The 23,349-nt window shown below is 48.2% G+C and overlaps 2 protein-coding genes across 3 annotated transcripts in view; one reads left to right on the top strand and one right to left on the bottom strand.

Annotated features, from left to right (window-relative positions):
• Positions 1-14,839, top strand: part of COG7 (component of oligomeric golgi complex 7) — a 50,946-nt gene extending 36,107 nt beyond the window's left edge. The window contains exons 12-17 of the mRNA XM_029057125.2: positions 1,328-1,514; positions 3,440-3,580; positions 6,647-6,730; positions 8,521-8,635; positions 12,431-12,574; positions 13,062-14,839. Of these exons, the coding sequence (XP_028912958.1) occupies positions 1,328-1,514; positions 3,440-3,580; positions 6,647-6,730; positions 8,521-8,635; positions 12,431-12,574; positions 13,062-13,228 (838 nt within the window). The 3' untranslated portion in view covers positions 13,229-14,839. The remainder of the gene's footprint in view (positions 1-1,327; positions 1,515-3,439; positions 3,581-6,646; positions 6,731-8,520; positions 8,636-12,430; positions 12,575-13,061) is intronic.
• A 6,228-nt stretch (positions 14,840-21,067) lies between these two features.
• SCNN1B (sodium channel epithelial 1 subunit beta) overlaps positions 21,068-23,349 on the bottom strand; it is a 67,987-nt gene continuing 65,705 nt past the window's right edge. For both annotated transcript variants that reach the window (XM_029049743.1, XM_029049752.1), the window contains one exon: positions 21,068-22,655. In XM_029049743.1, coding sequence (XP_028905576.1) covers positions 22,275-22,655 — 381 coding nt within the window. In that variant the 3' untranslated portion in view covers positions 21,068-22,274. The remainder of the gene's footprint in view (positions 22,656-23,349) is intronic.

The following is a 23,349-nucleotide window of genomic DNA, read 5'->3' as shown; positions in this document are numbered from 1 at the left end:
TGAAGGGAGGGGGAGAGGACAGGGGCGGAGATGTAGATCTGCGTGTCATCTGCGTAGAGATGGTAGTCAAAGCCGTGAGAGCGGATGAGTACTGTACTCTCCCCTCTGCTTAGTACAATGCTCTGTACACAGTAAGAACTCAATAAATATGATTGACTAGAATCTTCAGTAGAACTCAGTAGAAAAACCTGACCTGTTGTGCTCCTCCCCCCCCCCCCTTTTTTTTTTAAAGAAAGGAATAAATTAAGGAAATAGTCAAATGGTGCAGAATCAAGAATATAGTAGAAACACACATTTCAGCAAGCTAGGATTTGGTGATTTATTATAGGGGTTGGAAGGTTAAATGGTCCTATCCAAGGGAGCTCTCTGATGTCAGAGGGAGATGTGAGGGTTAGAGAAAACGCTTGCAGCTTCACCTTGAGACTTGAGTCGGGTCTCCCTTGACCATCCGTGAAGATTTATTGCTCATCGGTACTTTGCTGCTCAGTCCTGGGTCGCAGGATGATGCAGCAACTCAGCTGTGCAAGATCCTGTAAGGAGAGCGAGCATTTATGAAGCCGGAACTTGGAAAATACAGGCAGAGGAGGAACGGGTGTCTTAACTGTCTGTGCCTTTAAGGGTAATCCTGGATGTTAACCCCTGGGCTTCCAGACCAGCCCTCAGCATTTCAATTGATCCCTTTTTCAGCCATGGGACCAGGAATCCCGCCCTCGTTCATATTCTGATTCACCCAAACAGGGCTCCTTTAGTTTTCTGTAGTGTTTTATAGTCTATAGGGTTGGACCATAAAGGTGCAGGTGTTGAACTATCTGTGACAGCAGGTCCCCTGAGAGATACCTCCCAAAATCCCTTAAAACTGGAATGGTGCTAACCCTTGGTCATCCAGGCAGCCTGTTGGAGAAAGAAGTGTGCCAGGAGCCGAGGCACTTGAATTTTAATCCCTCATTTAGCCCTGGGATCACTGTGTGACCATGGGCAAGTGGTCACCTCTCTCTCTTCCAGTGGTTTCTTTCTTTATTTGTAAAATGGGATGATCATATCTGTCCATGTCTCTCCCCCCAACCCCGTCTCATGGGGATGTGCTGAAATTTGAGGAAAGAATGTCTGTTTTCTATTATGGAGGAAAGCATGATGTAAATAATGCTTAGTACACTTTGTTGCATTCAGTAGGTACTCAAATACCAGTGCTACAATGGAAATACAAGGAGATGATATATGCGTTCCCTGCTCACAACGAGCTTGCAGTCTAGAGGGGGAGGCAGACACTAGAATAAGTAAATAAATTACATTATGGATATATATAAAATAACGATCATTTTTACTACAGGATTTTGACCACTGCTGGCAAATATCTCTCAGACTCCTACAGTCCTCGCAGCTTGACCGGGTTTCAAGACAGCAGCCTGCAAGACAAGAAGAATTTGGTCAAGAATCCCTGGCAGGAATATAATTATCTTCAGAAAGAGAATCCCGCCGAATATACCAGTTTAATGGAAACCCTTTACACCCTCAAGGTATACGGCCAGACTGATAGGGGCAGGGGCCCAGTTGTGGTCCCTAGTCGCTAAGCCAGTTGTCGGGGCTCTCAGCTGTTCCCTCTTGTTGGGGGCAAAGGAGGGTGTCAATCAGTCAATCATATTTACTGAGCACTTACAGAGTTCTGTACTAAGCACTTGAGAGAATACCGTATAACTGAGTTAGTAGACAAGTTCTGTGCTCACAACCTAAGAACTGGGTTAGATAGCAAGTAATTAGGTCAGATACTGTCCCTGTCCCATATGGGGCTCACGAGCTGAGGAGGAGGAGGAATAAGAATCGAAACCCCATTTTGTACAGAGGAGGAAACTAAGACATAGATGAAGTGACTTGTCCAAGGTGACACAACCCCGACAAGTGGCAGAGTCAGAATTATAACCCAAGTCCTCTGACTCCCAGACCAGTGCTCTTTCCTCTAAGCCATATTGCTTCTTCTCTCTGCGGCTGGGGAGCTGCTCTGTATTCGCAGTTTTGTGTGGGAAAAGAAACCGTGGACCCCTTAACGTGGCTGCTGCTGCTTGTCCCGAAGTCCTGAACCGAAAGAGTGGGCCCGGATCTCCAGGTGGAATGGTGGTTTTGGGAACATTTGGTCTGTGAGTTTAATATTCCAGAAACCCTTCAAGGCAATTTCATTTGGAAAAGTTCTCTGCCTCTCTGTCCCTGAGTTGGTTTGGAATATTACTCCCGTACTGAGTCCAGAGCTTGGGGCGTGTTATTTTATAATACTAATTTTACTACTAATGGTATTTAAGAGCTTAGTATGAGCCAAGCAGTGTTCTAAGCATTGGGGTAAGTAGAAGACAATCAGGTGGGACACAGTCCCTATCTCAGGTAGGGCTCCCTGTCTAAGTAGGAGGGAGTCCAGTTATTGAAGCCCCATTTTACAAATGAAGAAACTGGGACACAGGGAAATTAAGTGACTTGCCCATGGTCACACTAAGGAAACTGGTAGAGTTGAGATTCACACCCAGCTCCTGTGACCCCCCGGCTCAACTCCTCTGACTCCCAGCACTTCTGACACTTTCCACGGGGCCAATCTGTTTTGTGGCACTAATAATGATGTGCCAAATCTGTTCCGTGGGCCTACAAACTATAACTGTATTATTTTGTTGTTTTTCACCTAAAAGAGCCAGCACCCCTGAACTTATTCCTGCCCTGGGCCCTTGGCTACAGGTTTCTGGCTTTTTCCAAATCTGGCCCCTTTATGCCAACCCAGTCAGTGATTTCCCAGGCTGCTACATATCTCACAGCAGGTTCAAGCCTCAACATTTGTCCATCCTCTTCATGCGATTCCTCTCTCCACACTCTGGCCTCTCAACCAGTTGCATTTAAGCTTGGCATGTATGCTTCTTGAAGCAATTCTGTAAGTTCATTCATCCGTGTTTCTGGGACTAGTTTTAAGCAACTCCACTTATCTTTATTGCTAATCAGATTTATGTACGTTTGTCTTAATCGGTTCATTTATAAGAGCCAAACTCAGATTACATTTTCCCTCATCTGTATTTTCTCAGGCTAGTTAGAATTCCTTAGCACCTTCCCAAGCTGCTACATATGCTGTCTTCCAACCAAGTGGTATCGACATGACTCCTTTGGAAATCACGAAAGTTACATTTTTTTTCTTGGGGGCATATAAAATGGGGGCGAAGCTGGTCTCCTTTCCACGCTTTCACCGAGGGCCTGAACATAGTTGCCGTATTTTTCTCAGAAACTTTTCAAGATTTGTATTCAAATAACCCCTTCGGTGATGGTGTTCTTTAAAAATCACAGGTGTTCTCTGAAAGCGCAATTGTTCCGACTCCCAGCTTAGACCTATCCGTGTTTTCAGAATCATTGTTCCGTGGGTCTTTGTAAAACTTCTGGGGAATTATCTGGTCTCCAAAATGGGCTCTTAACTTCTTTTTAGGAAAAAGGATCGAGCAATCACAACCTCCTCTCTGCGTCTCGAACAGCCTTGACTCGCCTAAACCAGCAGGCTCATCAGTTGGCATTCGATTCTGTCTTCCTGCGCATCAAACAGCAGCTCTTGCTTGTTTCCAAGATGGAGGTGAGTTTTCCCAGCAGCAGCCTCTGCTCGATATATCCCCAGGTCCTAGGCCTGTCTCAGAAACCTCTCTGCTCTCTCTCTTGTACTTCGTAGGCCTCTCTTCAGTGCCCATTCTCAAATGGATGTTTTCTCTTTTTCTAAGACCCAGCATTTGGTTTTACCCTTCAAATGTTCACTCTTTCAAAAAGACAAGAGACCACCTCAAATGCCTTCAGTTAGGAGTTAAATCTTATGAGTTCACCTTCTCTTGTAACTCATTTTTCATGTGAAATGTCTGACAACTTTCAACTCCTTGTCTTATGATGTTTAATCAGTCATAGTTATTGAGTGGTTACTATGTGCAGAGCACTGTGACTGTGGGCAAGTCACTTAACTTCTCTGTGCCTCAGTTCCCTCATCTGTAAAATGGGGATTAAGACTGTGAGCCCCACGTGGGACAACCTGATTCCCCTATGTCTACCCCAGCGCTTAGAACAGTGCTTGGCACATAGTAAGCGCTTAACAAATACCAACACTGTACTAAGTGCTTGGAGAGAGTAGTGTTACAGTGTTGGTAGACACGTTCCCTGCCCACAGTGAACTTCCAGTCTAGAGGGGGAGGCAGATATATTAATATAACTGAATAAATTTTGGATCTGTACACAAGTGCCTTGGGGCTGAGCGAGGGGTGAATAAAAAGAGCAAATCAGTGAAGCAGAAGGGAGTGGGAGAAGAGGAAATGAGGGCTTAGTCTGGGAAGGCCTCTTGGAGGAAATGTGCCTTCAGTAAAGCTTTGAGGGTGGGAAGAGTAATTGTCTGTCAGACACGAAGAGGAGGCCGTTCCAGTTCAGAGGCAGGACATGAGTGGGAGGTCAGCAGCGAGATAGACGAGATCGAGGTACAGTGAGAAGGTTGGCATTGGTCCCGTAACACATGGCACTTGGTTCCTGGATCCCTTAATGATATACCTCCCTCTCCTTTATCTGTGATAGGATCGTCTCTCCTTTGTTCTGGTTAGAGTAGCACGCCCACTTCCCCCCAATCCAAGAATGTTTCATTTGGTTGCTGTTTCCATTTATTTTTCTGCTTGAATTTGGTCCTACAACTGAGGTGGCCTTTCACATCCACTTCTTGGGAGCAAAGTGGGTAGGGACGGTAGCACTACTGGTCAGGGAAGGGCAAACTTGATCAGAGTTCAGTTGTTCCTCAAAATTATCTTATTTCTTGGAATGCTAGATTAGGCCTGGCTCCGTTTCTAGCTGAGAAACCTTCTCACGGAAACCATAGAGTGTTTCACAAGTTCATAGACCTTTTCTTAGTTTACGGGGAGGGGGAAGAACAAACACAAAAACCCCTAGAAACTTGAAGTTGGTATCTTAAGTGGCCAGGCTTTTATGTTCATTCTCCCTCCCTGAAATGTCCTTGGAGATATTTCCCATTTACTTTATTTAGAAAATGCCCATTTCGTTAGAAACTGAGGACATGAGTGTTGCTCCAAGTTTTTCGTGGAGACATCCATTGCCCCCAAATGGTTTCTGATATTTTTTTAAAAAGCCACTTCCCTTTTTCTTTGTCTCCCTCCAGCCCCTGTCCTTCCACTTCTCCTCTCATCCCGATATTTTTTCCAGCAACTCTGAGGTACCCGGCTTGGGTCATGAGCTTCGTGGTTCTAGGAGGTGTCCGGAGCAGATGCGGAAGAGCAGTGACAGAAAGGGTCCTGAATCAGCTCATTAAAAGTTAGGCATTTCTGCCCGGAGACTTTGATCACCTGATGGGTGACGAGGAATCTGGTGCTTGTCGGCACACGTGCCGCGCTCCGCTCCACCAGTCTGAGATCTGGGAGGCTGATGGAGCCGAGGACTGGAGCCAGGGTTGTTTCCATTCCACAGGCCTGACTCCAGGCTCCCAACTCCAGCCTCCAAAAGGGACCTGGAGAAGGGGATTGTGGACCCCTGGCAGGGCCACAAACTCCACTTTGGGCTGACATTCACCAGGAAGTAAAGTCTCGTTGTGAATGTTCCTCCCACAGGAGAGGTTTGGAATCCTGCTTTGAAGATTGGGGTCCATGACAGAACCTCTGTCGAGGATACCACATAAAACGGAGTGTCCTTTGGGTTTTCACAAATAATGCCTGTCAACTTGTATGCGATTGAGACCATCTCTGTATTATAGTCTACTCTCCCCAGTGCTTAGTACAGAGTCAGTTGTATGCATTGAGCACTTACTATGTGCAGAGCACTGTACTCAGCGCGTGGGAGAGTACAATATAACAGTAAACACACATTCCCTGCCCACAACAAGCTTACAGTCTAGAGGGAGAGAGAGGCATTAATATAAATGACGGATATATACATAAGTGTTGTGGGGCTGGGAGGCGGGATGAATAAAGGGGGCAAGTCAGGGCAATGCAGAAGGGAGTAGGAGTGCTCTGCACTTAGTAACTGCTTAGTAAATACAATTGAATTTCCTGTTTCTGAGTGTCCCGGCAACTTTGAGAAATGCTTGGAAATGATTCTAAGTCCATAGAGGTTTTTGAAGAAGAACTTGAAATCCTCCAAGGGTTATCATGAAATAGATGACTTTGAAGACAGTATTATTATTATTATGGTATTTGTTAGGCGGTTACCATGTGCCAAGCACTGGACTAAGGACTGGGGTGCGTACGAGCAAATTGGGTTGGACACAGTCCCTGTCCCACATGGGGCTCACAGTCTTAAACCCCAATTTGTAGATGAGGTGACTGAGGCACAGAAAAGTGAAGTGATTTGCCCAAGGCCACACAACAGACAAGTGGCGGAGCTGAGATTAGAACACATGACCTTCTGACTCCCACTCCTGCTCTATCCACTAAGCTACACTGCTTTTAATGGGACATCAGGAGGGGTGCTGAGTGAAGGGGACCTTTTAAATGACTTCTCCTGCGTGTCAAACTTCTCTGGAGGCGGTGTAAAGCCGTGGGACCTCCTCTGCTTTGACTTTCTCCATCTTTTTCCATTTTCCCTTTTATCTCCCAATGCTTCTGGGTCCCGATTTCCGTGAAACGTACGATTTATTGACGTTATCCTATTCTCTAACTCTCTCCCTCAGAGCTGGAACTCGGGTGGCATCGGGGAGACCCTAACAGAAGATCTGCCAACTTTCAGCCTCACTCCTCTGGAGTACATCAGCAATGTAAGAAGGAGACTGTTTGGGGGTCACCTGGGTTTTCTAAGCCAGGGAAATCAGTGTGTTTTTATTTGGGTTGTCTGGGCCTTTAAAATGCAAATAGTTCGGTCACCTCACTTCTGCATTTAGAATCCCAGCCGCAGGGATAGGAATACTCACAATCTGGATTTGAAGGAAATAAACGGTTTTTAGTCTTTATTCGGAAATGTCTGTGGAGGATGAGTACCTAGAAGCCTAGATTATGAAGCCAGTCCATGCTCTGGAAAGGCTGGTGGAAGAGTAGGCACCCAGCGGATTGTGGCGTCAGAAGAGTATGGCAAACACTCAACCAGTGCCATCGGCGGGTTGATTGGAATGAAGCCTCTAGCTCCACAGCTCGCTCCAGCCTAGTAATAATGCTTCCGTGCATGTATATCCGAGACTTGACATGCCCTAGATCAGGTAGTCAGGGTCTTCAGTAGTTTAGTCGGCCCCTAAGAGCAGAGCTTAGTATTAAATAGCAAGACAGGATCATCAAAAGCCAGATGCTGGAAGACAGCTGTTTAGCAGCATTGAAGCAAGAGTTACTTCAGCTCCACATGGGTTTGGCACAGGCAACCGATCATCATAGTTGCTGAGCACTCACAGTGTGCAGAGCACTAAACTAAATGCTTGGAAAAATACAATATGACCAAGTTGGTAGACATGTTCCCCGCCCACATGGATCTAACAGTCTAGCTCAGGGGACAGACATTAAAAATAAGTAAATTCTGGATGTGTCTACATAAGTGCAGTGGGGCTGAGAGTGACTAAAGGCTACAAATCCAAGTTCAAGGGTGACACAGAAGATTGGGCAGAGAGTGAAAGAAGGACAATCCATCAGTCAATTAGCGGTATTTATTGAGCATTTACTTCCTGCAGAGCACTGGGCTAAGCACTTGGGAGAGAACAGAATAGGAGTTGGTAAATACGACTCCCCGCCCGGCCCCCCCCCACCCCCGACAATCCCCACAGGGTGGGCAAGAGGAAACCCTGTACAGACTTGCTGAAGCCTAACTCCAAACAGTAATGCTGTAGTCTCCTTGGGAGGCAGGGAACGTGTCTGCCAAAGCTGCTGTAGCAGCACACTCTCCCAGTAGCACACAGTAAGCGCTCAGTAAACTTGATTGCTTGATCGACTGACGTAGTTTTGTGTTGCTGCGAAACGATAACAACGGTCCATCCGAAGTTATCGTTTTGTAGGCCAAGTCACTGGGCAGACAGGAGTCTGAGGCAGAGATGGAGAAGGTGGGTGACTGAAAATAACCGAAAAGTAAGGGAGAGTTTGAGAAGGATCGCTGTTTCTTCATCTCTCTTTAACCACATTTGCACACATGTGACACAGAGAAGCAGCGTGGAGTAGTGGAAAGAGCAGGGGCCTGGGAGTCTTCTGAGTTCTAATCCCCACTCCACCACTGGTCTTGACGTTGGGCAAGTTACTTCTCTTCCCTGTGCCTCAGTTCCCTCATCTTGTTAAATGGGGATTAAATCCTACTCCCTCTGACTTGGACTTTGAGCTCCAGGTGGGACAGTCTAATTACCTTGTGTCTAACCCAGCGGTTAGTACAATGCTTGGCACATAGTAAATGCTTTACAAGGACCAAACAAGCGAAAAGCCTGCTGTCCAAAGTGTTTTTTCATTGAGTACAAATTGCAGTGGATTGTCTGTGTGTAAATTATTGATTTTGAGAGTCGTGTCCCCATATCACAGGTTCCGCATCGTGCCGAGGCCTTTGGGATGTCCACAGCAGGCTGCAAGTTTTGATTTTCTCTTACAGATTGGGCAATATATCATGTCCCTCCCTTTGAACTTGGAGCCATTTGTTACCCAGGAAGATTCTGCTCTGGAATTAGCATTGCATGCCGGGAAGTTGCCATTTCCGCCTGAGCAAGGTAGGTGAAGACCTATTAGCAATCCGTGGAGGGGGTGATGGAGGAAGGGGCAAGAACCCAGCTATTTCTTTGCCTTTGTTGAGGAGAAAAGGCACCGAACCGTGATAGCGCTTGGCTGCAGGCCCATTTGTCTCTCCCTCAAGTGACTCCCTTATCAGTGCAATGATGATGATTGTGGTTTTGGTTAAGTGCTTACTAAGTGCCAAGCACTGTACTAGGCACTGGGGTAGATACAAGATAATCAGGTCTCACATGGGGCTCACAGTATAAGCAGAAGGGAGAACAGGTATTGAATCCCCAGTCTGCCAATGAGGAACTGAAGCCCAGTGAAGTGACTTGCCCAAGGTCACACAGCCCGTCGGAGGTGGTGTCAGGATTAGAACCCAGGCCCGCTGTCTCCCAGGCTCGTGCTCTTTCCACTAGGCCGTGCTGCTCCTCCGTATGGACACTTGGCTTCGGGAGAACTGGCAATCTTGGCTCTGAGGAAGGGAAAACTTCTCAGCAGCCACCAATAAATTTTAAGAGAATTACATGTCTTTGTCCCAAAGGTCACCTGTCTGTGTGCTTAACTGCTGTTGGTTTCGATTCTCCACTCACACTTGTGAGTATTAAAGAAGGTTGGGCAGCCTCGCCAGTTAGTCAGCTGAAGATGCCAAGGCTTCACTGTAGATGAGAACCTGAGGCTCCGGGAGAAACCTTCAGGGATCAGTGGATAGGGAAGGGCAGGCCGGAGGACAGGGCTAAAAGTCAAGTTGTGGGTAGGCTTTGGGGTCCCCGGGGTGAGACATCAAAGAGCACAGGCTCTTGGGTTGAAATCAACGGATGTTTATCTGTGGGACAGCCAGAAGCAGGCAGTCACCAGGAGGGGGAAGGAGATTTAAAGTGTTGACAGCAAGACCACAAGCATGCAGCTATGCCTACAGGAGCCAAACCCACTCCCTGAGACATTGGAGTGGACAGGGGAGCCATTTAGCCTCCAAGTTCTTTTTTCTTTTTCTCTAAAGATGGCAGCATCCTCTGTGTCTGGTTTTCTCAGTCTGGTGTTTAAGGAGACAAAGGAGAGAATCGAAGAAAGACCTTTCCACTAGCATGATGATGATAACGATACTATTTGTTAAATGCTTACTATGTGCCAGGCACTGTTCTAAGCGCTGGGGGAGCCCAGTTGTGTGTAGAACACTGTACTGAGCGCTTGGGAGAGTACAAAAGTGTTAGTAAACCCATTCCCTGTCTTAATGATAAAGATCTTACAGTCTGACTGGGGAGACAGACACTGTAATGAGTAACAGGTAGGAGGAAGTAATAGAGTGTAAAAATAAGTACAGAGATGCTACCGAGCTGGGTGTGTGCCCAAGTGCTTAGGTGTCATGGGCACGTGGAAGTGGCAGTTGTAGGGGGGAACGTAGGGTGGGAGGCCTCCTGGAGGAGATGGGCTTACAGGAGGTCTTCGAAGATGGGGAGAGCCGTGGTCTGCTGGATGGAAGGGGGAAAGCGTTCCAGAAAAGAGGGAGGGAGTAATCAAGAGGTCAGGATGGTCACTTAGCGGGTGGGAAGCAGAGGAAATACCAGTCAAAGAGACTGAGGAGCGGAAAGAGGAAAACCAAGAAAGCGCTGGGTCCAAAAAAAACACCCCAGCTTAGATCATGTTTCCAGGAGAAGGGAGTGGTCCAAGGTGTCAGAGGCAGCCAAAAGGTCGAGGAGGATTAAGTTGAATAGTCTGGATTCTAGAAGTGGCTTGGTTTAGTGGATAGAACAAAGACAAGGGAATCGGAAGGACTTGGGTTCTAATTCCAGTTCCAACATTTGTCTGCTGGGTGACCGTGGCCAAGTTGTTTCACTTCTCTGTGCCTGTTACCTCATCTGGAAAATGGGGCTTAAGGCTTGAGCCCCATGTGGGTCAGGGACTGAGTCCTCACTGATTAGTTTGTATCTACTCCAGCACTTAGAACAGTGCCTGGCCCATAATAAGCACTTAACAAATACCAAGGAAAAGAAATTGGCGAGGAGGAAGCCACTGTTGAGCTGGGAGAGAGCGGTCTCAGTGAAGTGACGAGGGTGGAAGCCAGATTGAGGGAGATGGAGGAAAATAATAATTTATGGTACTTGTTAAGAGCTTGCTATGTGCCAAGCACTCACACTCTTAATCCTCACTCTACAGATGAGGTAGCTGAAGCCCGGAAAAGTTAAGGGACTTGCTCGAGGTCACCCACCAGACATGTGGTGGAGCCGGGAGAGAAAGTAGGGGCTCATCCAGGTTGTTCAGACAGAATTGGGTTCAGGTAGATGGGGCAATAGCCATGTGGTGCCGTTTGGGGTCCGGATGAGGTTCTTTAAGATATGGGAGACCTGGGCATGTTGGAAGGTGGAGGAGGTAAGCATGGTATAATGATATTATCCTGTAGTTGCACTATCACAGTAGCTTTTTCCAATTTTTAGAACAGTTTATCATGACTTTGTTTTTACTTGCTGTAACAAGCTTCTTGTTACAGCCCGTCTCCATTATATCAAGGTTTTATCTGTAAGAATTAAAAGCTTACCAGTCCACACCAAATACTTTCCAGCCTTCCCTCCTCCCGTTAGGCACCCAACGATTAAAATAAATGAAATCTGCCATTTTGAACACTCACTTGGAAAAAAAAAGTTGCCCAGGGTGAATGAGCAAGGATTTATTTGCCAGGCAGTGTTTATAACTCATCACATTCTGAATCTGCAGCCCCAAGAATATTTGCCCCCGTTAATTTGTAATTCCCCTTTTTCGTATTATCCCTCCCAAGTAGTAACCTGGAATTGTAGACAAGGCATCCTTTGTTTTAGGTGCTTTTGGAAACTTAAGCTTCATTCTGGGAATTTGCTCCCTTAGAATTTTGGGGTTAAGGGAGTTTTACAGGCTTAGGAACATCAGGAGCCAGCACAAATCCAATATTTCAATGCTGCCTCCCCCTCCTCCGCCCTTCCTTCCCTGCTCTAGACTTTCTGAGATTTTGTACCGGAAATAAAGTTTTCTCTTTCCATTTCGGCTCAAATGATGCTGATCTTCCTTTCATCATATTCCCGTATCTTTCTAGGAATCTACAAGAATATCATCAGTTTTAGCAGTTAGAGTGCGCTAGGTCTGAACTTCAGCATAGTGGCACCTCAGTTACTATCCAGCTCTCCCACAAGACGTCAGGAAGAGAAATATCACAGTAGCTGTGGATTTAGCTTCTTGATTTTGAGACTGCTCATTGCAGAATGGATAAAGTATTTCAGGCTTGGTCCTATCATGCAATCAGTGGTATTGAGCACTTGCTCTGTGTAGAGCACTGTGCTTAGCACTTGGGAGAATACAGTAGAGCAGAGTTAGACACTTTCCCTGCCCACAGTGAGCTTACTGTCTAGAGGGAGCTTTCTAATGTACTCAGGTGTCACCAGGTCATGGGGAATGGGCTAATTGTCAACCCACAGCTTGTGTCGAGCAGCATTTTTAAAAAGTGGTATTTTAAGTGATTACTGTGTGCCAGGCGTTGTACCAAGCACTGGGATAGATACAACCTAATCAAGTTGGACACAGTCCGTGTCCCACACGGGGCTCACAGTCATAATCCCCATTTTTTAGATGAGGTAACTGAGGCACAGAGAAATAAAGTGACTTGCCCTAGGTCACACAGCGGACAAGTCGCGGAGCCAAGAGTAGAACCCAGGTCCTTCTGATTCCCAGTCCCGTGCTTTATTCACGCTGCTTCACACGGTTTCCACCGCAGTGTCGGGGGAAGGGAAAGGCCCTCGTTCAACCTTCGTTTTCCTACTCCATTCCAGGTGACGAGTTGCCTGAACTCGACAACATGGCCGACTACTGGCTGGGCTCCATCGCCCGGGCCACGATGCAGACCTACTGTGAAGTGATCCTCCAGATCCCCGAGCTGACCCCTCACTCCACAAAGCAACTTGCCACAGATATTGGTACGCGAAGGGTTCTTGGCAGGGGGAGGTGGCCTTAAGGAACACCCCTGCACACACACTCCCCCACCCCCTAGAAGCCTTCTTTCTGACCCCTCCTGTTGACCAAGAAAACTGAGCCACTTTCTGAGCGCCTCAGACTGAGACCGGGGGCTGGATGAGGAAATCTCCTGGCCCTCTAATTTGAGGTGACCCCCATCGTCGATTCATCACGCCTTAAATGGGAGTTACCCGCCACGGGCAGTTGTGGGATGTCTTAGTTGTGAATTACCAGGGAAAAGAGAAGACCCAGGTTACCTGTCCCTTTCCATCTGCTCTTTAGGCATTCGTCATAAAGGGGTAGGTGATGATTGGTTTTCTCCTGGCTTATATAGCCAGGGAGAATTGGCCGTTCCATTAGGAGGTGGCTACTTGCTCTGAGGGTGGTAATGTCCATCGATCATGATCCGGAATGTCCAAACCTCTTTCCTTTCTTTCTGAAACCTTGCAGACTACCTGATCAACGTGATGGACGCCTTAGGGCTTCAGCCATCTAGGACACTCCAGAATATAGTAACCCTGCTGAAGACGAAACCCGAGGAGTACAGACAGACGGCCAAAGGCCTTCCCCGCCGGCTTGCCAGCAACCTTGCCGCCATGAGGAACCTGGATTACTGATCCCACGATCCGTGGAATGGGGAGCGGATGCTTTCTGTAGTGGAATCGTTCTCCAGCCCTCCAAAAACTGCTCAGGGCAGGAGAGAGCCTGTCTCGAGAACACCCGGGGATAATCGTGCATAATCAAAGACGGATTGGGAGTCCCCCCGAAAGGATGACTGTCACGGGGCCGGATTCAGGGTGCCGAGGAAATGGGGTGTGAGGAGAGGAAGCTCCTTTTCTTCCACTGGGCAGCTCTGCTACTGGGCTCGGGGCATGCCTCGGTGCGGGACCGATTAGAGCAGCACGGAGGAAACGGGGACTAAGCAGCGGTGGGCCTCCCACCAACCCACCAGAGATTATCCTGGCTCTGGCAAACCCTCGATGCAGATCCCAACCTGCCTCAATGATAATCCAGCCCCGGTGGACGCTATTTCCGAGGAGAAGGAGGATATGTGTTAATAAATTGGACGTGACCAATCAGGGAAAGAAGGCACTTTTCTATTAATTACTGATTTGATCTTGATCCACAAGTGTCAGGGGGTCGGGGTGATAGGCACTAGAAGAATCCAAGGTAGCAGTTACTAATTTAAGCCTTTTACTTCCATTACTGAGGGCAGGGTGTTTGTATTTTTCAAGAAATCCATTCTGGGCCGAACTCCCCTGGTCTTGCAGGAGACCAGGGCTGTCCTAGATAAGGACGCAGGTGGCTCTAGTCTAAGGGGAAGATTCTCCCAAGAGACATTCTCATCCATTCTCCCCTTTGGGAGGAAATGAGGGTCATCTGGGGAATCAAAGTGAACCCCCTGAGGCCTTACATGAGGGTTTTTTTTTGTTTTTTCCTCAGCTTCTTGCTGGGTGCTGCAGTGTGATTTGCGTTTGTGGATGACACCAGTGTTGGAGGTGGCCCATTACAGGGAGACAGCAGCTGGGGGAAAACTTTGTCAGGGGGAGCTCTGCAGGGTGGAGTTGATGGAAGTTTTTGTTGTTGTTGTTGTTACTTTAAAAAAAGATGCGGTGAGTTTTATCAATTAAAACTCCAGCCTATTTGGTTCTGCACTGAAAGAACATTGCCGGGACACTTAATCCTGGGTTGCTCAAACTGCCCTTCCCAGCTCTCCAAATTCATTCTAATCAATACCACACCTCTAGTTTTGTCTCTCAAAAAGCCACGCTCTTAAAGAGGCAAGGAAGAACGGGGTATGTCATCTGTGGGCTTTTTCCTTCACACATCCTCATGTAACTGTAACCAGTTTTGCTGGCTGCTTAGAGTCACCGAGTGGAACTCAAACCAAGAAAAATATTTGGGTTTCTCAGGTCCCGAATGCGAGCTGTGCGTGGCAGAGGTTCGGGCCGTGTTCGGGGGCCAGTTCGACGATCGTGTTCCGTCCCGGAAAGGTGATGGAAGCCCGGAGGTATCCGAAACCCTTCTGGGAAGATTTCTGGATTCCTGCTCCAGTCGAACAACCCTCTGGGGTTCGGGTGGGGGCGGGGGCATCTCTCTCTCGTGGATTCACCTCCCCAAACACAACCTGCCCATCGAATGTGATGCAGGTCCTTTATTTTGGGGGTGGACAATCTGGGAATTTAATGTTTTTTCAAAAAGCATAAATAAACCTGAAATGTTGACCATTTGCTTCTCCTGGTCCATCAAGCTCTAGGGTAGAGAGTGGGGAGGAATGCTTCTCTCTGGCTTGCCCACAGTTGCTTTGGATTGTTTTTGTTTCCACAGGCCCAGGTATCTCCCTCAGAAGGATTTCTGTAGGCTGTGGGCTACTAGTGCTTTTCCCGAGGGTGGGTGGGCAGGGCAGCTGAGGGTAGGTGGCTGCTATCTTGAGTAAGTGGGGTCTCTTCCATTTGTTTTGGAGATCTAAATGAGTAAAACCACCTGGAATGGGAGAAAAGGGCTCTAGAGCTAGCTGGCCTTCACATTTTGCCTCTCATGAGACAGTGGAGCCTGACAAGAACTTATTAGGCAGGGAATCGAACCGGGGGAGAAGGCGGCTTGACTTGAGACGTGATGGGATACAAGACGAGGTGGGAATCTGGTACAATTCGATAGCCCTTTTGAAGCTGCTCTGAGCCTCTCCCAAAGAAAACTGTCCTGGCAACCGTCCTATGTGAGGTCGGGAGTGGGCAGGAAGGATTCGCCCCGTATTTCAGGTGAGGCGAAGGGGATTCGGCTATCTCGATTCCCAATCCTGCGTCTTCCTTTGAGCCAGGGAGGTGTAGGGTTAGAGGAGGTGGCAAAGACTACAAGAAAGGACCCAGTTTGCAGCTGGCAGTTTTGTGTTGGGCTTCAGGCTGCGAGGGGAGAAGAGTACACCCTTTACCATCTCCCCGGAGAGCAATGGGGAGTCACGGAGACTGAACTAGCTCACCCTGAACCACCGCTCCACCCTGGAACCCGCTGACTCCTCTGCCACCACACCCTCCCCTTTTCTCCTATGTGCCATTCGTGAGTACATCGTGTTCGGTGGAGACATCGTGATGGGTTGCAACAGCTTAGGACTGGCTGCGGTTCCTGATTTCCTACCCCACAGCACCTTATTCCCTCAAGTCTCCAGGCCTCCGCTTTCAGGCAGGAATTAAGAGTATGATGCGTCTCCCCTAGTAGTAGCATCCCAGGGAGTTGAGGAAAGCCATTCCCATTAGATGGAGACTTGGACCTTTCCCAGGGTGGGTGGGTGGGAGTTCATCGCTTCACCATAATCCTTTTTATCCTTTCTCGGTAAGCATATATCAATCGATCAAGGGTAGTTTTATTAAGCACTTTGGTGGTGACAACTCTGTAGCTTAAAAGGCCAGTGCAGAATCCAAGCTCCCCACCGCATTGGACATATACATAAGTTGTCCTTTGTGGTGTTGCTGCGCTTGCTAACTGTATCTGCAACGCCTGGTGCTGTTTTCTCTTTTGCCTCCTTATCTCTTTTTCCAGGAGAAGCTCAGGGAGCCATTCCCTTAATGGCAATCAATGGTATTTATTGAGTGCTTACCGTGTGCAGAGCACTGTACTAAAGCTCTTGGAAGAGTACAGTACATGAGTTGACACATTACAGTCCAGAGGGCAGTGAGCCATGCAGGTCTGGCCTCAGAGATCGACTCCCGGTTTTCAGCTGCGATGCAGCGATGTCTGAGGCTTTGCTTTTCCATGTCCTTAAAACATTCCCTCCGCCTTCTTTACTTTCGGTTTCCCTATTTCAGCTCTCCGGACGGCAGCTGTTCGGATATCCTGCTGTCACTCATTCTCCTCACATGTCCCACCCAGCCTAACCCTGTTAAAGTGAGCCTAGCTTTGATGCTACTTTCCAAGACTTTATTGTTCGTGATCTCGCCTCTAATAATTGATCTGTACAAGTAATATGGACAAGTCTTTGGATACTCTTTGTAATAATGGTGGTATTTGTTAAGCGCTTACTATGTGCAGAGCACTCTTCTAAGCGCTGGGGTAGATACAGGGTAATCATGTTGTCCCATGTGAGGCTCACAGTTAATCCCCATTTTACAGATGAGGTAACTGAGGCACAGAGAAGTGAAGTGACTTGCCCACAGTCACACAGCTGATAAGTGGCCGAGCCGGGAGTCGAACTCATGACCTCTGACTCCGAAGCCCAGGCTCTTTTCCACTGAACCACCCTCGTGCTACTGCAAAGGTAAAAGAGATGACGTCCATAACTCTTTCTTAAAGGTGCTCTAAAGATAAAAGATGGTGGTAGATTCAACAGTTAAAGGAGCCCCCAAAGCTCAAGTTGCATAGCCAAAGGAAGAGCTAAAATCACCAGGACAGAGCTTTTCCCACTTTGGTTTTTATATCTATGCTCTACTTCCCACTTTCAGGTCTCAATGCTGATGCTACTGGAGGCCTTGATGGTTGTTGGAATTTGTGTTTCCTCAGTAAACCCAGGATCTTTTGGAGATACCGCCCGAGCCCAGGCTAAGTCTCCCCACATTCCGATTTCCTGTTTTCTCTGAGAGACTAAGTAGAGGGCTCCTGAGTTAATTACGGAACGCAAACTATGGCGTTGGGTTACCTGGAGTTGAACTACCAGGCAGCCGCGGAGCTGATTCCCAAGCTCTCTGAGCCTCATGGTAGACACGTGGTGGAGGATGGGGAGGGTATTGCTCAAATGCTCAGGTTATATAGGGAAGATTTCACATGGATGATCCCTAATGATCTGCAAATTGGTGGTGCCGGGGCTGCCTTTTCACTATTAGCGGGTCCTGAGAACCTCAGTCCCTGACAGAGATCCTCAGCTGCTTTGGTTGGGCGGGTGTGGCTCGATCCACTTGACGAATTCACTTCATGTTTGTGGGAGATGTTAGTGTGTGAAGATCAATCCTTCCCTTGCCTTCCTCTCTCAACCAGAGCAAGGTCTTGCCAACCCTCAAACGAAAAAATCCGATTCCATTAGGTCACATGCTCTTCGAGGACAGGAATCCTGTCCTATTCTTTGTAACTCCCAGTGCTTAGAGTCAATAATCTGCCTTGAGCAGGTGCTCAGTAAAGAGTGATCATGATGCATTGCTTTATTTGAGCTCCTCCCTAGACCTTCCTGGCCCCTAAGCCTTCCTCAAGCCAGTCAGGCTGGGATTGGCTGCCTTCTCTGAATAGGCAGTGCTTCATTATTCAAGAAGTGATTAGTTTACAGATTATCAGAACCAGAGATGCCAACCCGAGGGTGGGTGCTGCCCCAGTGCGTTTATAGCTTTTGAAACAAAGCCATCCTCTCCCCTGCAGTGTTTTGGGCTGGGGCTTGTGGGCTCACTCAGCCCCAATCTCCAACAAGACTTGAGGGCTTTTGAGTAGATCTGAAAAGACCTCCCAAATTTGGGTCTTCCTGTCTCTTCTGTGAACTCTCCCAACTGCTGAGTACAGTGCTCTACACACAAGTGCTCAATAAATCCCACCGAGTGATTGATTAATCGCCCATCTCCTCTCAAGACCTATCCTGCTTGTTCATCCTCCCAAAGCCTGGTCTTTTTTTTTTTTTTTGTCTCTCAATCCTCCCTCCTGCTCTAGTTTCTTCCCACCAAAGAAGGTTGTTTTCCTTCCCCTCCTCCTTCCCCTCTTCTTCCTCCTTCCCCTTTATTGGATGCCTACTCGGTGCAATGCAGTGTTCGGGAAATTACAATAGAAGCACAAGATACCTGCCCGTTTTTTTCTTCCCCCACCTAGCCAGCACTGTTCAGGTATGGGCTTTCTTAGCTTCTGCCAGCCTCAATCGACCCTTCTTTTGTCGGCAACACTGAGGGAGGGAGGTTTTGCTTCCACCCTTCTGATCAACTAATCAGTGGTATTTATTGAACACTTTTTGCAGGCAGAGCATTGAACTAAGTGCTTCTGATGCCCAGTTTAGGGGAGGGATGGGTCCTGGAGAGACTCAAACACTCACCTTTCCAGGCTGGACTGCTGCACCTTGCCAACGACCAGGATTCAGGATCCAGCTTTGGACTAGCCCATCGAGGCCTCGTAGTCACCGGTTTGCTAGGGGTCCCTCCCTCCAATAGAGCAGTTAGACAGACCCTCCCTGCTGCCCTTTCCCTTCTCGGCCTCTCCAATCTTCCCAGGACTCTTTTCCCAGTGTGAGGCTCCTCAGTGCAGGGTTAGCTGTTGAGGGGCATTGGCCATACCCCCAGCTATAAGATAAAGGCAGAGAGCAAAGCCAGCGGGATGTTTAGGATCCTAATATTGGATTTATTCCTCAGCCTGTGGCCACTGTGCTCTGGGAAGCCTGGAATGAGTCTTGGGTAAGCCCGGGCTCCTTCGGATGTCCCCTGAAATCAGGATTGACAACAGCCAGGGTGGCTTGCTCTTTCTGAAGGGAGAGAAGGGAAGGGACTCATGTGGCAGTGAGTTTTGGCTCCTGTGAGAACAGGATCCTGCAGCCTCTCTGCTTCAATCTGACATCCAAACAGTATTCATTCAATTCATTGTTGTATTTTTTGAGCTCTTACTGTGTGCAGAGCACTGTACTAAACGCTTAGGAGAATACAACAGTGAACAGACACATTTGTTGTCCACAACAATAATAATAATAATGGTATTTGTCAAAAGCACTTACTATGTGCCAGGCACTGTACTAAACGCTGGGGTGGGTACAAGCAAATCAGGTTGGACTCGATCCCTGTCCGGCTTGGGGCTCACAGTCTTCATCCCCATTTTACAGATGAGGTAGCTGAGGCATAGAGAAGTGAAGTGGTTTGCCCAAGACCATTCAGCAGACAAGTGGTGGAGCCAGGATTGGAGCTTACAGCCTAGAGGGGTCCCCTGGCAACTCCTTATTTTATGAATTTCATTTGCCTATTCACATTTTAGCTTTCCTTGTCCTCAGAAAGAGGGGCCTTCCTCTGCTTATCCCCTTCATGTCGATGTCTTGGGAGCTAGAGGTTTTGGAGCCGTGCTCCGGTCAAGCATAGAAGGATGGAGGAAGCGTGGGAGGAAAGAGGTGAAACGGTGCTAGGTATAATTAACTGCCACCTTTCAGCCTTCTCCTTTCAGACTCACACCCCTTCGGTTTCCCAGTCCAGGTGCCATTTGGCTGGTTCTTTGCTCTCCTGTGGCTTGAGAGTGCTGGAAATTTGGTCCCAGTGTGCAGGTCTGGGGTGAAGTAGGGTAGCTGTAGTGGAGCTGATTGAGCACTTCACCTAGTTCTCCTCCTGGCATTCTTAGTTTGCATAAAGGCAAGCATCTCCCTTTCTCACAAGGCCATTTCTGAGGGAAATGGCTCAGCAGTCTCTCCTGCTTCATGTGGGAGGCTGGCTGCTGTGGACTCACGACCACGGGAATCCAGAGGTCTGAAAAAGTCCAGTGTCCTGTCATTTCTAAGCCCCAGATTATTTAGCAACCTTCTCCCAGAGAGCTCTTACCCATAAAGCCCGAAACCTGGAGACGGAGAAGTCCTACCAGGAGCTCTAAAGGTGAGAGGGAAGATAATCCTGAGCCTGATAGAACTAGGGCAGACATGCCGTTTGTCAGCATGGATAGAGGGGAAACGCATCAAGTTGTGAGGCAGGCTGCGGGGTGGTCTTTACCTCACCTTCCTGAGTCAATTGCCCTGGGTCCAGCTGGCAGTTCTGGGTTGGATCGGGAAAGACCGAGAGTGACTCTTCTCATATCAATGCTGTCCACCTCCCACCACTCCCCCTGCCCCAGCTCGCTCCAGCCGGTGTGAGCGGTTTGAGTTTACCACCGTCCTGCCAGCCATCCACTTAGCCGGCCGGAACCCGGGGCTCGCCGATGGGGTGGTTGGCGTGTCACCTCCGGAGAGGGAGAAGCACTGCCAGGCACTTTATGGGAGGGGCACGTGTTTGTCTCTGATTTAGATTAACCAACGTCCCCAGGGACGGGAAGCCGAAGATTATAGAGCAAAGCCCCTCAGAAAAGATGATGAATCCAAGAAACTGATGGCATTCTATTCCCTTCAGTGGCTGTGATGGACATTATTGTGCTCTCCCAAATGCTTAGTACAGGGTCTGCACATAGTAAGCTTTCAATAAATATCATTGATTGATATAGAAAGGTTCTTGAGGGATCCTTCGAGAGTACTCATTTCCCCAGTAGGCAGGGGGATCTCTCCGAATTCTCCAAGTCGCACGTGATGGCTTACCTGTTCTTCCTCTTAAAATAAATGTTGGGACCAAAAGGAATGATCAGTCTCTTTGACGTCTCTGATCAGCCTGCTAAGATGATAGCAAGGAGTTTTAAATCCCCAAAGAAAACGTTACAGCTTAACCTTAAAAATTCATTCTTTTAAACTGATTGGCCCACCAAAATATTCTCCCAGCTTTCTCATATTTACCAATTCCAAAGTGATTCCGGGGGGTGGTAAGCATTAGGAAATGGAAAAAGTACAAAACTAGGCAGGTCAATTTCCTTTTAATTCAAATGACAATTTGCCCATAGCCTGATTTCCTTTTACCCCCACCTAAATTCCTAATTAGCATTTTTCTGTTTCAGAAGTTCTGTACTTTAACCTCTTTGTTGTTTTACCTCTCTCTGTAGCATTTAATAATCACTGACAGCATGGCTTGGAGATCATTTTAGAAGTGGAAAAATCCTAATGACCTTTTTGATTTTTGAATGAAAAAATAATTTCACCTATATTTGATTTGTTCCTACATTAAGGCCAGGCTTAACCAGTGATAGGATGTATTTCATACGTTGTTCTATGGCTAAGTGGGCCACCGAACAAGGCTAAAAGATCTTGCATAGGACTGTGGGATCATAGTATTGGTGAAGTGAGAATCTGCCCAGGGTTTGTCACATCAGGGGACTGTTACCCAAGCCATTAAATAATATTTTGGGCCCATCAGTCCAGGCCCCAACTGGGAGCGGTCGAGGCGGGGCCGATGCTGAAAACGGTCGACATGTGGCAAGAGGGGAAATTAATGGGAGGGAGGGAATTGAGATGTCTTGAGGCGAAATACTTGTGCCGCTCAGGGCCTCTGGCTAAGAGCAAGTAAGTAGTCCCATCTTGCAAGGGCCAGGGAACATCTCACTAGCAGGACAGAGGGCTCTTTTTCCAGCTTGGGAGTGATTTTTTTTTTCCCTCCTAGAAGTCCTGGAAGGTTGGTAAATAGGGCAAACCAGAGACCTGGGGAGGTGAAGTAACTTGTCCAGGTTTCCACAGCAACTCAGTGGCAGAAGATGAATTTGAAGAACTGTTGGTCCCTGATATCCAGCGTTCGGATAGACCTCTAAGAGGCCCCCGTGCTGTGTGAGTGGAAGTCGGCTACAGAGAGGGCAGTTTGTTCTCTTCCTCCCCCTTGGCAACTGCATTCCCAGAGACTGAGGAAGGGGGACATTTCCCCCCTGCCAAGTCAACGGGTTTTTATTAAATAAACCCACTTCTTAAAAAAAAAAAAAACAAAAACAAAAACCCATTTTATTTGCAGTAGAGTCCTCAGGACTGCCCTAAATGACTAAATGGGAAAATGGCTGCCTGCAGCAGCGAGAAGGGCAGACATCTGACAGCGGAGCTGCTGGACTGCCTTGGAGTTGTTTCTTCTACGATATCTGGGTGGTTTCTTTCTACATTCTAGGAGCATCCCCAGGAGCTCAGAGCACTTAAGCGTTTTCAGCCTCACTGTCCGACTCGATGACGTCCAGCGGCTGCATGCGCAGGGAGTCGTAGTTTGGGGGCGGGGTGCCAGGGATGGGCGTGCTCGGCCCAACGGGGTAGCCGACGGGAGAGGGGCCGGTGCCGGCGTCGTCGAACTGGAAGCCGAAGTTGGTGTGTGCCTCCACCAGCTCGGCCACCGTGGGCGGCGGGTCAGCGTAGCGGGCCTGTGCCCGCTTCTGCTTCAGCCCCTTGCCCCAGGCGACCAGCTTGATGATGGTGATCCAGATGAAGTCGATGATGATCTCTCCAAACTCGATGATGCACAGGACCGAGCCCCCCATCCAGAATCCAAACTGGCCTCCCAGATTTGATAGCAACCAGACGATCTGTGGGAAGGATGGAGGGGGTGACAAAATTTGAGGTGGAGGTAGGCACTCTCTTCCCCACCCCCGCCCCCCTGCCATGCTAAGGAAACTTCCTCACCCCAAAGGAGCATACCTGTAATTTATTTATATTAATGTCTGCATGTCGCTTTAGACTGTAAGCTTATTGTGGGCAGGGTATGTGGTTTTTTGTTATATTGTACTCTCCCAAGCGCTTAGGGCAGTACTCTGCACCCAGTAAGTGCTTAACAAGACAGCGTGGCTTGGGAGTCAGAGGTCATGGGTTCGAATCCCAGCTCCGCCACTTGTCAGCTGCGTGACTTTGGGCAAGTCACTTAACTTCTCTGGGCCTCAGTTACCTCATCTATAAAATGGGGTTTAAGACGGTGAGCCCCACGTGGGACCACCTGTTCATCTTGTAGCCCCCCAGCACTTAGAACAGTGCTTTGCACATAGTAATAATGTTGGCATTTGTTTAGCGCTTACTATGTGCAGAGCACTGTTCTAAGCGCTGGGGGTAGATACAGGGTAATCAGGTTGTCCCACGTGAGGCTCACGGTTAATCCCCATTTTACAGATGAGGTAACTGAGGCACAGAGAAGTTAAGTGACTTGCCCACAGTCACACAGCTGACAAGCGGCAGAGCCGGGATTTGAACCCATGAGCTCTGGCTCCCAAGCCTGATCTCTTGCCACTG

This window comes from Ornithorhynchus anatinus, chromosome 2 (genome assembly GCF_004115215.2).
Source record: "Ornithorhynchus anatinus isolate Pmale09 chromosome 2, mOrnAna1.pri.v4, whole genome shotgun sequence".
In the NCBI taxonomy this organism is placed as follows: Eukaryota; Metazoa; Chordata; class Mammalia; order Monotremata; family Ornithorhynchidae; genus Ornithorhynchus; species Ornithorhynchus anatinus.
The sequence above is the reverse complement of the archived record's forward strand: the minus strand, read 5'-3'. Positions and strand labels throughout refer to the sequence as shown.